At 38.6% G+C, this 15,575-nt stretch overlaps 1 protein-coding gene across 2 annotated transcripts in view; it reads right to left on the bottom strand.

Annotated features, from left to right (window-relative positions):
• Positions 1 to 15,063, bottom strand: part of VPS35L (VPS35 endosomal protein sorting factor like) — a 55,847-nt gene extending 40,784 nt beyond the window's left edge. The window contains exons 1-11 of one of the 2 annotated variants that reach the window (XM_068698899.1): positions 14,966 to 15,063; positions 11,027 to 11,126; positions 9,927 to 10,094; positions 9,494 to 9,616; positions 9,123 to 9,147; positions 8,029 to 8,105; positions 6,946 to 7,074; positions 3,841 to 3,925; positions 2,746 to 2,805; positions 1,028 to 1,124; positions 589 to 636 (exon numbers count right to left, since the gene is read on the bottom strand). In XM_068698899.1, coding sequence (XP_068555000.1) covers positions 589 to 636; positions 1,028 to 1,124; positions 2,746 to 2,805; positions 3,841 to 3,925; positions 6,946 to 7,074; positions 8,029 to 8,105; positions 9,123 to 9,147; positions 9,494 to 9,616; positions 9,927 to 10,094; positions 11,027 to 11,126; positions 14,966 to 14,982 — 929 coding nt within the window. In that variant the 5' untranslated portion in view covers positions 14,983 to 15,063. Of the gene's footprint in view, positions 1 to 588; positions 637 to 1,027; positions 1,125 to 2,745; positions 2,806 to 3,840; positions 3,926 to 6,945; positions 7,075 to 8,028; positions 8,106 to 9,122; positions 9,148 to 9,493; positions 9,617 to 9,926; positions 10,095 to 11,026; positions 11,127 to 14,469; positions 14,746 to 14,965 lie in introns of those variants that run through there. The other variant, XM_068698900.1, reaches the window with a different exon arrangement.
• Positions 15,064 to 15,575: the final 512 nt, after the last annotated feature.

The following is a 15,575-nucleotide window of genomic DNA, read 5'->3' as shown; positions in this document are numbered from 1 at the left end:
TCCAGTACAAGAACTGCCTTTCAGTGATAATGAAGTTGTCACTGTAGCAGCAATTTGGCTTACAACACTCGTTTCAAAATTTAACTAAAAAGTACAATTACATGCAAAGGAACATTTTCAGCTCAGCAGTTGACACTGTTTGGCAACACAGAAGCTTATATCGAGACTTTCAATAGACAATGGTTCATTGCTCCTAAATTGTTCTTCCAACTCTGTCTCTACTAATATGACACATCAATATTTTCCCTTCAGTTTTCTCTTCCTTCTTTTTGCCTCACTTATCTCAACAATCTTGCTTTCCTCTCCACCATCTGAAGCCACTGGTTTCTAATTTGCAAACTCCTGGATGTCACAATCATACACGTATCCCAAATCCAGAAGCACTGTTGCATTCCAATGTGTACCACAGTCCATGTACCACATTCCATATTGCATGGAATTATCACCACAGACTCAAAACCCCTCAGTACGGCTTCTTCTCAGACCTATTAACACCTTATCAATGATGGAATTTGCACGCTTAACTTCTTAAATTAGCTTATATGTCTGCCCCTTCACTTCCTTCCCACAATTAACATTTACTCTTACGTTTTGGATAGGAACTTATTGCACTTCAGAATTGCTGCTTCCACATAACTAAAATGAAGCCAAGTTAAGGACCAAAGCTAACGAACATGCTATTTAAAAACACAACACCAAAATTATAAACTGAATACATATTGAACAAACTCCTTCAAGACTTTCTGTAATTAACCTCACAACACTGTTATTCTTTACAATTTGTGTGAAAGATTTTCATTTATTCCCAGCTTTCACACATCCACTCTACCACCGCCATGCTGTTCAGAGCCAGTAATTCAGCATTCAGTTGCCTATTAAACATGATTCAAAGTTAAATGGAAAACATGCAGCCCCAAACAAACAAAACCAAGTTAGTATAAACAACAGATTACTGTGAGTTTTGCTACAGTAAACACGTTCATTTTTGGAAAGGTCTATGAAAAACCTGTCTCACTGACAAGGATACAATCTGGGAATGAGTTCTCTGATGGAAGCAATTTTGAAAAACCAGTTCAAGCATGTTTCTTTGGCAGTATCGTTAACGCTCTCTGGAGAAAAATTATCTGGGGAAAAAAAAAAGAAACAGAAATAGGTACATTCTTTCTGGAAACAAGTTGCTTTTCAGTCTAGATTTAAAATTGTATTCTCTTTCCTTTCAGCAAGAAATTAGGCACACCATAATAAACTAAGTAATATGCTTGATTCAGCTTTCTCTTGCAGCAATAAGAACTGAGTATATGGGCAGCTAGAAAAAACAACTTGCATTAAGTAACATATCAGAAACTGAAGTCAAGCACCCAAAGCTAATCCTGGATCTGCTGCTTGAAAAATCTAACCCCTGCCTCCCCATAAAAGCAGAAATTATAAAATAATGCATAGGTAATCTATACCAAATGCACACATATACAGATGGTAGATGAGGTTTAAGCACTCTAAATATTTACTTGAGAAGTCTAATGTATTTTTTAAAGAATATTACTTAAAACCATATTGGAAGGAGCGGGCAATATTAAGCACGGAGAGAACACTTGCTGTTTTCACTAAGCACCTAGCACTGCAGTGCAGTCTCCTCATGAGCTCCGGGACTAATTACATCAGCTGCCAGCAGGAAAAAGCTGCCATCCCAGGGAGGAACAGATGGGTTATGGGGACAGCACTCTGGTCAGGTGGGCATGCAGTTGCATGGCAAACTGCCTCCTCTTTCTCTAGGACGCCTGAAACAGAAGGCAAAACAGGCTTCTGGTAACCTACACAGGTCTGAAGCAGGATGGTTGGGAAGGCTGAGTCCCTCTTCTCTCAGTGCTAAAGCTACACAAACAGCTTCTGCTGTGAGTATCTGCTTACAAACTCCTTCTGAAGCAGATTTAGAAACCAGTGGTCTCCCATCCCTGCTCTTGGAAGGTAAGAACACCCTGTTCCACACAGAAGTGTTCCACTTCTGAGACTATAGAGAAGCTGCATTACTGATGCAGACTGAATATAGGAAGTCGCTCTTCCTCAACTAGGACCAAAGGAGTTCTTGACCGATGTGGAGCTTGAGCCTAAAAGCCCCTGGGGTTCACACAGCTGGGCACGGCAAGCACAGCAGAGATCTTCCTTCTCCCTCTCACTGCTATAGCTGCTCCAGAAGCTCCCACCAGCAATGCCCTGGGCAGCTCTACAGCTGCAGCATGAGCTCAACTCTCCAGAGCTGTGCTCAGTAATTAGGTTGTGGTACAACTGTCTGCCCTCATTAATGTTTGTCAGATCCACAACAGCTAAATTGAAGAATTTTCTGCAAGTTTATTTCAAACTTCAATATTGGTTGCTTTCAGGCTCTGGCTCAAATTCTATGGATTTAACTGCAACCTAATGTTACTGCTGCAGTGCCAAGTACAGAATAAAAAAGCTGTGTTTCAGGATGAGGCACTTAATACAAGGACATGCCCATATTTCAATAGAATGTTTAGAAGACTTCCTAAAGAGGTTTCTCCTTGTACACTGGCACTGTAACTGTCAAATGACACTTGTATATTATTTTCTTCAACTGAAAACATGAAAAGGGCCCAAGCTCAAAAGATCACACTTGCTTAGTAAAGTGATCACCAGCTCGGTGAATGCCTGTTCCCTCCCTCTTCCCAAATTCTTCCTCAAATCAGTTCAGACATGATTTATTCAAGCAGCACACATTAGAAATAAAGTTACCTGACAAAGAGACACGATTGTCCATGCACATTGACAGAATTCTTTCATACACTAGTTTACCTGTTTCAAGAAAGAAGAAAAAAATTTAAGCCATTTTTAAACAACAAAAACACTAAATGATGATTCTTTCTCCAGCATGCATTGAAATCATCGGAAAAAAAAAAAAAAAAAATTTTTAGAATGTTAACATCATGCTGCCCTCTAGTGAAGCTGAAATCTTAATAGTCTGAGTTCAGCTCTTTGCACACACAAAAAATGTTATCTGGCTCCATAAAGTGCAGAGTAGCACACAGGTCAGGTTTCTCCCAGGCCTGGGAAGGACAGCTGGTGTCCTGTCTTTGCAGGGTTTGGATATTATGTTATCTTCAGCAACTTTGCTGAAAGTAGGAAAGAACAAAGAGGAAGCAAGCCCTGAAAAAAACAATTGGTTCTATGTCATAGCATATCCTGCTAAACATTAATACCCTTCAACTTTGAATACCACCATAAATTTTTTCCGTAACACAGCAGAAAAACAAGGAAGTCAGACAGAGTTGAATGACAATTTCACCTAAAAGATCATTAAATAGATTAAATAATTTGGTAACTACATTTAGATCACTTCATAATCCCCACTAAGCTAAAGAAAACTTTCAGACAAATACACAGAATGAAATATTGAGAGTCAAGAGGTTGTCAAAAGTAAAGTATTTTCATAATAACTATAGCATTTTAGACATTGAAATTCAGAGATCACGTGTGTTTTTTGTTTTTTTTTCCTACGGTTTTGTTCTAGATGTTCACTAACACACAAAACATAGAACTGCTACAAAAAGTATTTTGATTTTTAAAGATTTCACTTATAAGTTTCTGAACAATTGTACAGCACATTTGTATCACTGGTTCCCACGCATTTACGTTGGAAAATATTCACTATAAAACAGCTATTTCAGCACTTTTACTACATCAAAAACAAAAAAAGAACACAGAAGCATAGCAGATCACTGGAAAAGCAAAGGTATTTTGTATTTTTTATTCAATGGTTTCTAGAATTATGAAAACATTATTTCATATTATTAACAATTGTGTAATAAGTCTTGTAAATTAGATACTCACCAAAAGTATCAAGGATATCTGTAATTAAAACAAATTTACTTGGATAAAACTGGATTACAGTTGTATCTGAAAGAAGCTTAGAACACTGCAAGGGAAAAAAAAAAAAAAAAAAACATTTTTAGAGGACAATTCAAGTTTGTGCTTTCACTCCTCACAGAGTGGACCAAATTAATACCTACAGATGGAAAGAACCAACATGAAGAATTATCCAGCAAAAAGCACAAAAGTCTCTAGCATAATGAATCATGCTACTCTGTATTTTTCAGGTTATTCTTCATTTCCAGCAGAAGAGTGTCACAGACCTGCTTTTCCTTTATACAGGGTAATCCATACTGCAGAATTTCAGCTGACCCTGCAGACCCATGCATTCATTCAGACAAGACAAATTCTCTTCCAGAAGCAGCATAAAAAGGCACTTCTCTAAAACAACTTTTTAAAGGGTATTATTCAGTTTCCTATCCTTGACCTAAGCATCCATACGAAAGACAAAATTTGATATAGAATAAACTAAGAAAAATTTTTTAAAGTTTAGCTAATGAGCTTTTTAAACACATCTTTACAGCTCCCATAATGATTTTTAACATTTTGGAAACAAGCCACTTGGTCCATAGTCAGCTTGAGGGAGGAATTTAATCAATCACCACACCCGGGCACACAACGTGACTGAGGCACTTGGCCTACGATGACAGCTGGTGCAAAGTCACATCTGAAATGGATCAGCCAATTTAGTTCTAGCACTGCTGTATGTAAGTCCTGGTAGGAACAAGTCAATTTACCACATGAACTTAAAACACACAGTGAGGAATTAAGATATTTATAAGATATTTATTCAAGCTATACCTTGTTTTCCAAGGTTATGCAAAAACTGCAGACTAAACTGCAGTCACAAACTTTGGCTGAAGTTTGTTCACAAGAATCAGCTTCTGCCTGCAGAAACAAACAACTGGGGGAGAGCGCTTCACCTCATCCCTGCGTGAGCCCGAAGTGTCTTCTCTGGTCTCTAGTTAAGACTGCCAAGTACAGCATTCCCTGCCATCTCCGCTTCTGCTTCAATGGGTAAGTAAATAAAGTGCAAGTTTTCATTGCATTCCAAAAATCCAGGAAGCAATCAGATATCCCACAACTGCTTTCTTAAAACAAGTAAATCATAACATTTGAGCTTATTTCAATGACAGGCACCCTTAGTCTCTTTGCTTTAATATCAGGGATTAACTCAGGAGTGCACCAGAAAGACAGGTGAGTGCATTTGCATCTTGCAGACAGAGCAAAATCGTTCCTGTTATGTGGTCAGTGAGGCACCCTGACAGAAAGGCAATTCAGTTGCTGGTTAGTGCCTCCTTATCCCACAAACACGTACCACTGTTTTTAGAGCTCACACACATAATCAACTTATTTCAGCTTACTCTGAGTAAGTAGCTTAGCTTATTCTGTCTTGACGAGTAAAGCATCTTGTATAAAGGCACTTAGGAATTCACATGTAGCTACTGTGCTATAAATTCAGATCCTGCCTTAATAACCAGAACTCCTTCTGCACTCAAGCTCTTTAAAACTCTCACAGAGAGGATGAAGGTTCTGTCCCCATAGCCAAATAACTCGTGTAATTCAATGATTAGTTCTGAAATGAAGATAGTCCTGGCATTCTAATTAAATTACTTTTTCCAGCTCAGTATGCATTTCTGAAAATAATCAAAATATAAAAAGGCTAAACTTACTCCTCCTATTGCAGACTGATGAGTATGTGACATTAACAGTGATAGACTATGTGTATAATCACAGCCTTACGTCAAGGGAACTACTGAGCTTTTTACGAGGATGCTAGATTTTTTAAATTATGCAGTTTACGAAGAAGCAGCAGCAACAAGAAAAATAGTCAGGTTTCTACTCTATCCTGCTTTATAAGTATAGAATTAACTATCAGTTATATAGAGACTCCTTTATGAAGGATTTTTGTGTTCATGCTAATTACCCAAACACCTATTTCATTCTCACCAGTCTTTCAATTAACGATGAGCATCTGCAGTACAAAATTCAAACACAAAGGTGAACAATACACAGAAAGAAGTACCTGCAATTTTGATACAACTTTCCTAAAATGAAGTACTGAACCCCATCCTAGAAACAATGTTATTTCAAAAACTTTACTGGCACCATTTGTAAAATAATATTAAAAAGTATGAACGTGCAGATTATCAGTGCATGCTGTATATACATGTATATGTATTAGTGCACCGTAAATACAGTGCCTCTGTGTCTCTTTTTTCCTCCTCCAAAGACTGCTAACATTTTATTATCTTTCATTAAAGTATTCACACACTTCACAATGACATGACTCTTTTCCAGAATAATTTGCTGACTTCATCATATTACAATAGAACATTAGACACTTTAGGTTACGTATCATTTCCTGACTTCCCTTTATTTACATGTCATTTCTTTTATTGTCTTTACCACAATTTAAGATGAAGTTGCTGCTAACAGTTTTCACAAGAGTATCCAGCATGGAAAAAAAAAATCTTGATTTTATATAACCCTTCTTGATGACTATTAGCATTACATCAGTTTTACAGCTTTTAAGGATGTCATTATCTCCTCTGTCCTCTGATGCACTCTGCCTGTGGCATCTTTTAAAGGCCAAGCCAAACAAGAGAACATTTAATTGTCCCATTCCTCCCTGCGCCCCCCTCACAGTCCATGACCTCAGATGAGACAGAGGAAGAGGAAGACTGTGGAGAAGATTAAACAAACAAACAAGGAGTTTTCTGCACTGTGCTAGGGTCCTATATCAGATCTGAATGGGGAACACTGACGGTTCCAAAAGACATTATCATCCTAGGGTAGGGAAGAAGAGAAAAGGAAAGGAAATTCCAAGTCCTAGAGAAGCTGGTATCAACAACATGTTATTTATTATAATTCACTTTAATCAGGTAAAAATACACATCTGTCTTTTGGCCACTCTTTTTAATGGAAATTCTGCCCCACATACCCCAATCAAAATCCTCAGAACTGCCACTTGATGTCCTTAACAATTATGTCCACAGAGCACTAAGAGCTAATAATGAGTAGGCAGGTGGCAAGCTGCAATTACTACAAAAATGTAACACTGACCTGAATGACTATTTTCAGAGCTTTTACTTTCTGATCAGAGGACCAAGCATCCTTTAAAGACTGGTTGAGTTCTTCGATTCGGTTCATGTAATCCTGCTGAGTCAAGTTCAACAGCTCTTTTTGTGACCCCTTGCAAGAAAACACAAGTCTAATTAACAAGAGAGGAAAGGAGGGGGAGAAGGAAGAAGAAGAAAGGAGAGATCAATTGTTATAGAGTCAAATCACTGTGGAAAAAAACCAACTTATTAGAGAATTCCCTCACTTTCCCTTCTTAACTTTGTAATGGTCTTCAGTAAATGTACCAGTGATACTAAAAAAAAAAAATACCTTTAGGACAAATTCTGATCAATTTATTATCAAGCTGTATTACAAAACAGACTTCATAATATCTGAATATCTAGAAACAACCATAGATGAAGAGAGAAAATGCAAATGCGGTTACAGTTTCACACAAGGCTACACCTTACCTTACCTTCTGTATTTTTCTACTCAAAGAAGCCAATCCTGTATTTGTGATACTTAACTATTAGAACTGTGCCTGCTTAGGCAAAAGGCAAGCTGAAGTTAGTTAAGAAGTTTCAAAACATTATCCAAAGCAATTGTAGCAGTAGCCTACAGATTCAGGTTTTAGGAAAATAAGTTACACAACACTTCGGCCTTATTCAGAAAAATACTGCAGTTTGAGAACAATTTGAATACTCAGTGTTTCAACTAAATAAGTAAACACAACATAATTATGTTCAGGTAGACAACATGCAGCTTCTGCAACCTAGAAACATACAAAATTATCCAATGTTCAGAATGTTAGGCTTCATGAAGTCTTATAGCAGCTGCAGACCATAAACAGTACAAATGTTAATTGACATTGGCAGATGAGGTGAACTTTTGGATCACAAATTCTAGTTATATAAGATAGAGTGATTTGGCCTAAATTCTAGTTATTGTGGAGAATAGATTTATCTAAATAATGTATAAGCATATGCAGATTCAGCACCTTCTTAAAAAGTTTCACAGAAGATTTTTATTTCACCAGCTTATTTCACTTTTCAAACAGCAACATAATTGGACCAAAATCTTTCTTACCTCTTCCAGATCATCCAGCTCTTCTAACCTAGTTCTCACTTTTTCAGAAACTGCTGAGCCAGTAGTGGTAGCTTTTCCTGTAAGAGGACTATATTTTAGTTTCACTTGAACTTCAGAAGGGAAACAAACCTGAAGAAGATTGACAAACTCACACAAAGTTTCCATGACAGGAGCCAGGTAGATTAATTCACTTGGTAGCTATTCCTTGAAGACAAACATTTAATCCTACCTACATTTGCTTTGAACATGTAATGACAAGTAATCAAAACTACATATAATTACAGCTCGAGCTATTTTCTTGTAAGTTTTGTTGGTATGGAGAAAATGACAGGATAGAGCCATAGGATAATTTAGGTCAGAAAAGCTCTCTGGAGGTCTGTGGCCAACTTTAAGTTATAGCAGGTTATCCAGTCAATTTAATGATATGTAAGGATAGTGACTTTATACCCTCTCTTGACATCCTGTTTCAGCTCTTGACCATTCTCGATCAAAAAAGTATTTCATTTTATTCAGAAACTTAAATGCTGCACATTTACTCATACATAAATATTCTGATTTAATATGCAATCAGCTATGACTACATAACTCAGAATTGCTTCACTAGAAAATATAATGAAAAATTTAAGATCTGGTTATTTTTCAAACGCTCAGCATACAGTTGAAATCATTTCACTTTCATGTAAAAAAATAACTGAGAAGTTCCCACGGGATTTGTTTGCTTTCCCTTCCAGCAAGCAGAAGAGTTGATAAATGTGATCCTCAAAAAATCATCAGTACTCACTTGAAATGGAAAAAAAGTTTTAAACTACAGTGAAAGGCAGTGAATTCTATTTCCTTCCACAACACATAATCAGGAATTCATTAGCCTACAAGAACTCAAGACAAGGTGGTTTGTTGGTTTATTTTCAGTAATTGTTTTAAGTAAAAATCCACATGACTTATTCACAAAAAAGCATAGATCCAAGCATATATTGAAGGATGGGTAGGCATGCATGTGTGGAAACCACATTTCAACTACTCCTGGTTACTAATGTGTCACTTGTATCCTACTTCAAGCAAAAACTCTTACTGTTGGATATAAAGAAACTGTTTACCTTTTTCAGATCCCATGTACAGGTTCTGTGAATAAACAGAAAACACAGACTTTTAGAAAACATGTTCTTGCTAGCATTCCAAGAATGCACAGGGTAATAACATTGCTAATGAAGCCTCTAATAATTTAGAAAGGGACAAAAGACAAGTTATTTCTATTGTTATGAAAAGACAAAGTGATAGCTCCTAAGTATCAACAGACCTTTGGTCTGAACAACCAATTAGAAGTGGAAGTTTGTGGAACAGCCTTCTACAACATTAAAACCGAAATTTTGGAGAAAATTTACTCAGGACAAAAATCACAGAACAGCAGCATCCAAGATCTATTATAGGTCTAGTATAAATAAATAAAATTGGAGAAGCTGCCACTTACAATAGAGAGCTTCTCAGTTGTTGTGTATCTAGCAAGGATTTCACCACGTTTGCTTGACCATGGTTCAAAGTCACTTCCTACTGCTGAGCTGTCATCTTTATCTCGTTTCTTTCGTGTATTATCCTATGAGGAGAGAACGAGTGCAAATGTTAAATACAAATCTAGAAAAGAAGATAGATAAAGCTCAGCTTGATATTTCAAGTGCTTACTTTCAAGTTCCATGAGCTACTACATTAAAAAAAATCCCTATTTAAATAAACATACATCAACATAAAACAGGTAAATGGAAATACTTCCTTCTATTAATACCATATATTTTCTATTTACATTAAACGTCTAATTGGTGAGACAAATATACTTTATCTAGAGTTGGCTTTGTCATTTTGCTCTTTCTATGAAGTTGAGATAACTCTCTGACATTTTTAGTTATTACCATGGTAGCAGTAGTAATCACAGGATCTGCAGCTGCTGCAAATAACGACAAGGGATCGGTACCATCTAAAACACTGCTCAACGGATCCATCATTGAACTTGAAGAAGAAGAGGAGGTAGATGAAGTACTTCCTTTCCGACTCATTTTCTTGGTCTTGGATTCAGTAACCTGGAAGAAAAGTTCAAAACCATTTAACAAAAAGTCATTGTCTTCCCCCTCTTCCCTTCAATAAAAGATCAAAATACAGACTACACACACTGGACTGTTGCAACAAAGCAAGGACTCACCTACAAGAAAGTTTTTGGAATCAGCATTGACATTTAAATTGGAGCACATCTTCTTCCCCCTGAGTCTGGGAGTATTCCCATCACTTTTTTTTTTTCCTTCTTCTCTGTCCTGGGTATACAGAACTCTAAGAACATCCATTCTAAATTTCTTTCTAGTACCTCTTCACTATTTGTTTTCTTCCCTCTCTTGCAACGTCTTTCTTGCTATTCATTTCCTCTGCCAGTCTGATCTTTACTTTTCCTTCACAATACGCAAGCCTTAAACATCAAATCCACTTTTAAGGACTTCATCTTATCCTCCCTGCTGACCTTTGCGAGTAAAAGCTGCTGTCCATTTATCATTCATTAGCGTAGGACTATCATCTCTCTGAAGCTTTTTTTTTGTACATCCGCATTTTTAAAAGCCTCTTGTACATTAAAGTAGTGATGAATGTTTTAAAGCATACAGCTGACTGGAAGTTAACCCAAAACAAATCTTACATCAAGCAATTATGCAGGTTATTTGTAATGCAACAATTTGATTTCAAACTTATCCATTATTCAGCATTTAATGCAACCAAGAAAACCCACAAGCTGGGATGCTATGTCAGTCAGAGGCCCATTTTTGATATGTAACGGGACCAGCAAATTTCTGTAAAGGACAAACAACAGAATAAACCTTCATACCTTTAGAACAAAAGGCCACTAACACAGAAGGCAGCTAGTACCGCCACCAGTTTCAAAGCCTTTCAATTTTAAAGGAACAGAAGTAAGGGCGGAACACAATCAGTTTTGATTTGCATTAATTTTCCAAACACTCAAAAAGAAACTCACTGTAATGGGTTTTAACGGATGGTAGTCACCAAAATCCAAGGGTACGGATTCCAGTTTGCACACATCAGATTCTGAAACATAGTTCCGTGATCTTGCATGCCTTAAAATACAAGATTAAAGGGTAAGTATATATGCATATAAATAATCACATACTTATGAACAGAGAAACAGCTCTTATGTCTACATAGATGCAGGCATATTTACAAAAAAATGCATATTGGAAAATAAGTCAACGGACAGACTAAAATTTCTCTCTTCACTTACAGTTACATAAACTAAAAGTGAATAAATTTTACTTGCAACCATTCAATTGTATTCTCTCAGCTGTATTCTCTTCTGTTCCAAACAACACAAAAAGGGCAATTTAACCAAGCATATGACTGTGTGACAGGCTGATGGAGATTATTAAACACAGCTTTTAAACTGAGCTGTCAGAGTGAAGGAAAAAGATAAGTGTGAAAACACAAGGGAAGAAATCTGAGTGACTGTGCACAGATATAATGAGGGCCTGCACAGATTAATTTGTGTAGCTGCAAAGCTCTTTCATGGGAAATCTATTTCCATCTGTTCACTGTACTCATAATGAAAGTCAAAACAGTAAAATGATGAGGAAAAAAAACTATCAGTACTTGTATGCTTGCACTGTGGACAAGCCCTTGTATAAAAAGCCTTGCCTCTCCTACAACATTAAGCAGGTCATTAAGTGAAATAAATCACAAAACCATAGGCACTTCAATTTTTATTTCTAATCTGAAATTAAGAGAGAACCATCTCCATTTCTAATTTTAAAATGACTTGATTCCAGAAATCAACATAAATAAAAGTATTGGAGTAAAATAATGTTGCCACTAGGAACTAAAAGTAATACATTTTATTAACCACTATTTAAGCACACTGCTCTTTTTTACAATAGACCATCCATCCTATTTTTAATTGCTTAAATAACTTTATCTTTTAAAAGGCTTTTAAAGAGCACTTGATAATGTAGGAAGGCAGAAAAGGGGGAACCACAACTTCCCTGACTAACACTGGTGACAACTTTAAAAGAGAACGAAGAGTTACACATGCTTTCTAATATCTCTTACAACACATCAGTATGTGAAATGAATTCATTTCATGTATGCAATAGTAGTACTGTTAAAATGGGGAACTGAAAACGCAAGGTCACAAAAATACAGAGGACAGCTGCCTTCCCCAAACAAATAACATCACAGCTACCACGTGGTATCTTCCATCAGAAATATGTAAGAACTAAAGCAGAACGAGATCCAGGCTGTAACAACTAAAATCTAAAAAAAATATATTTAAAATAATTTTCTCTGCATTCAACCTGCCACAATTTCTTGATTTCTTTAAAAAAATTTTTTTGTTCTTTCCTGGTTCCTTCAGGATCTTGAGAAAGTTTATAGCATGCACTAAGGCCTTATGTAAGTAAAGCATCCACAAGTGAAAACAGTGGATTTGCAAAGGTGTCTTGAATCAGGCTCCTAACAGAAACAAAACACTCCCCCCCCACGTAATACACATCCTTCCCACAAAAGCTAATGCATACGGCTATTCCTACTCAGACACAAAAGTCATTAGGAAGAATTTCAGCTGTGTGAAGGATCCAGCTCTAATATAAATATTATACACCATACACCCCTCCCTAAAAGAGAGGGAAAAAAAAAAAAAAAAAGTTGAATTTAAAATTCCTATTCAAAGAACGTTTAAGAAGCAGTAAAACTCCCTCCTCAGCTCTCATGCCCTTGGTTCCTGTGGAACTGCAAGAATGCAGATGTCCAGGCAAAGCTTACTCTTCCCTAGAGTTCTAAGTAAAATCAGGACAAAAAAGAAACTAAAAAAAGATGTCAACTGCATGCATCATTCTTTACACGGGAATAGTCTCTGTAATTTACTATTGTCCCACGCTTCAGTTATTCTCCTTGTTCACTTACTACATGGGTTAATTAGCATTTGGGTGAACAATCTTTCTGACAGACTGGCTTCCTAATTACAGCATCACTATTGCTCTGTTACCGTTCTGTCAGTATTTCCATACCCTCCTTTACTTATATTTCCACACCAACAGTAAAGAGAGATGCTGCTCACAGCTCCCCCTTGGCACACCATTCCCAGGCCAAAATCAGCTTTATTCTAACCACACCGTAAGGCATCACTGGGCATGCATACACGTCGAATACATATGTGGGAATGAAGAAGAGCTGTTTACCCCGTAAATAACTCTTTAGAAAGTGCATTTACAATGTGATCAAGTGATCAACACAGCTTGTAATGGAACTAATACGAGTAAGGAGTTCAAGCTCGCTTTGCCATGATGTTCTGCCTCTCCTCTAGGGAAAGCAGATTAAGCTTTCCTTTCTCGGCCACAGCAGCACAGCCAGCTTCCAGGAGAAAACAAGATTCAGGCCAAGTCAGGGTTCCACCTGCAGTGCATGCAGCAGGATACGCCCCTGCCTGCAGGTACTTTCTCCACAGCAGTTTTCAAGCGTTTTTCACACAGGAGGATTACTGTGGTTGCCATCAACCTTGAATGCCTGCCAGACATCCAACCTCCTCCCCGCAAGCGGTCCGTTCTCCTGGGACTGCTATTACCTTACCCCACAGGCTACTGCAGCTGTTTCAGCTCCCAGCCCCCCAGAAAGCCAGGAGTTGCAGCCGTGCCTGTTCCTTGCAGTTTCTGCAGGGTCACTAGGGCACGCTAAGGGCACGCCAGCAATTCCAGCAGCCACCTGATGGCTTACAACTGTATTATACCCTCAGATTTTCTTAGCTGTGTAAATACACGTTTTAAATTCACTGCAGTGCAAAAGACTTTAGTTTAGAAAGCACGGCTCTGACATTGATATAAAATTTCAACTGGTTTCCGTCAACAAACTTTTACAGCTATGAATTATTTCCACTTTATATTAAATATTTGCTCATGTTAATAACAAAGAAGATATGATTTTCATCATGAATATATACATATGGGAAATTTATGTCAACCCAATAACTGGGTTAAACCACAACACTGCATTTTACTTTTCTTGATTCTACGTTAGCCTTGTTAGCTTGCTCAGGACTCCAGTAAATCAGCTGCATCAGGAGGGCAAGCCTTCCAGAAACACAGCTTATTTGTAAAGAAAAACAAGTTTGGAGAAAAGAGTAACTACAATCATATTTTCCTTAATTCTGTCAGAGACAGAGCCCCCTTTATCCTTCCTCACCACACCACCAGCCCATGTAAATTATTGTTTTGTACAAAGTGCAGCTTCCCCGGCGGGATGCTGTGCTCCGGTGGAAACGCTTCGTGTTGCCGCCTGGGCTCTGCTTCCTCAGCACACGCCCACAACCACAGCGCCCAGTCCCAGTGAGCTCGTATAAGGTAATTAATGGAAACTAAAGCCCTTGGTAGCAAATTTAAATTCTCTCCACAGAAATCTTCACCTCACGGTACCCACCAAGGAGGCTCCGATGGGGATCAACAGCGACATCCCCTGGGCACGGCGGGACCGCACCTCCGTTATCTCCCCTGCCCCTTCCTCTTAGAGGGGCATCATAAAAGGCAGCAGGATCACACCAGGCCAAAAAACGAACTGCTCTAAACTATTTTTCTTGTTTACTTCGGGAAAACAAACAAACGAAGAGCCCTTAAAGCCCGTAAAGGCTCTCAGCAGCCCGCTCCCTCAGCCACCGCCCCCCTCAGCCGCCTCCCTCGGCATCCTGAGGGGGGACCGCGGCGCCACGACCCCGGGGGACGCTCCAGGACCCCCCGCCGCCGCCGCCTCAGCCCCCTCAGGCCCAGCGGCCCCGAGCCCCGCCGGGGGTCGCTTCCAGAAGGCTTCTCCCCCCGCCGTGCCCCCCACGCTCCCCTCACGGAGCCGCAGAGCCCGGCAGCCCCCTCAGAAGCCTCGGCCCCGGGCCCTGCCCGCCCCCGGCCCCCTCCCACCGGCTCACCAGGGGAAAGCGGCCATCTTGCCCCCTCGTCACGTGATGCGGCGGCCGTGCTGAGCCTTCCGCCGCCATTTCCCGCCCCGCCCCATCCCGTGGCCCCGTCCTAATTAACGCGGCGATTTTCGTGCAATTAGGGGGCAAACAAACAAATAGCCCAATCTTTTGAAAGATTGCAGGTTTATTGTGCAACATGTTTAAGTAAAAAGCAAGACCGGTGAAAATGAAAGTACAAAAATAAATACACTTCTGTAATGATATTACAGTTGCACACAAAATAAAAAGTCAGATAAATTAAGTATGTATAAATAAAAAACACAGATCAAATACAAAAAACAAATTCTGGCACTTGTCAAGAGAAAGGCCGCATGAAAGTTCATTAAAAACAAACGAAGTTGTGCTACAAGGTCTTATTACACACATTGGAAACATGCTTAAAGTAAAAGAGGCTCAGGAGTGAAACCTGACCTGAAGGTATGCATTCATTTTTACTCACACACTAAACTTATCTTTATGTCAACATATTGACTATGCTAATAATAAATACAGTATATAAAACATCCTTTAAAAGCATCAGTCCTTAGCTCTGATATATCAACAGCAAGCTTTGCCACCT

This window comes from Anas acuta, chromosome 15 (assembly GCF_963932015.1).
Source record: "Anas acuta chromosome 15, bAnaAcu1.1, whole genome shotgun sequence".
Classification (NCBI taxonomy): domain Eukaryota; kingdom Metazoa; phylum Chordata; class Aves; order Anseriformes; family Anatidae; genus Anas; species Anas acuta.
Note: the sequence above shows the minus strand (reverse complement) of the source record. Positions and strands in the feature narration are given on the sequence as shown.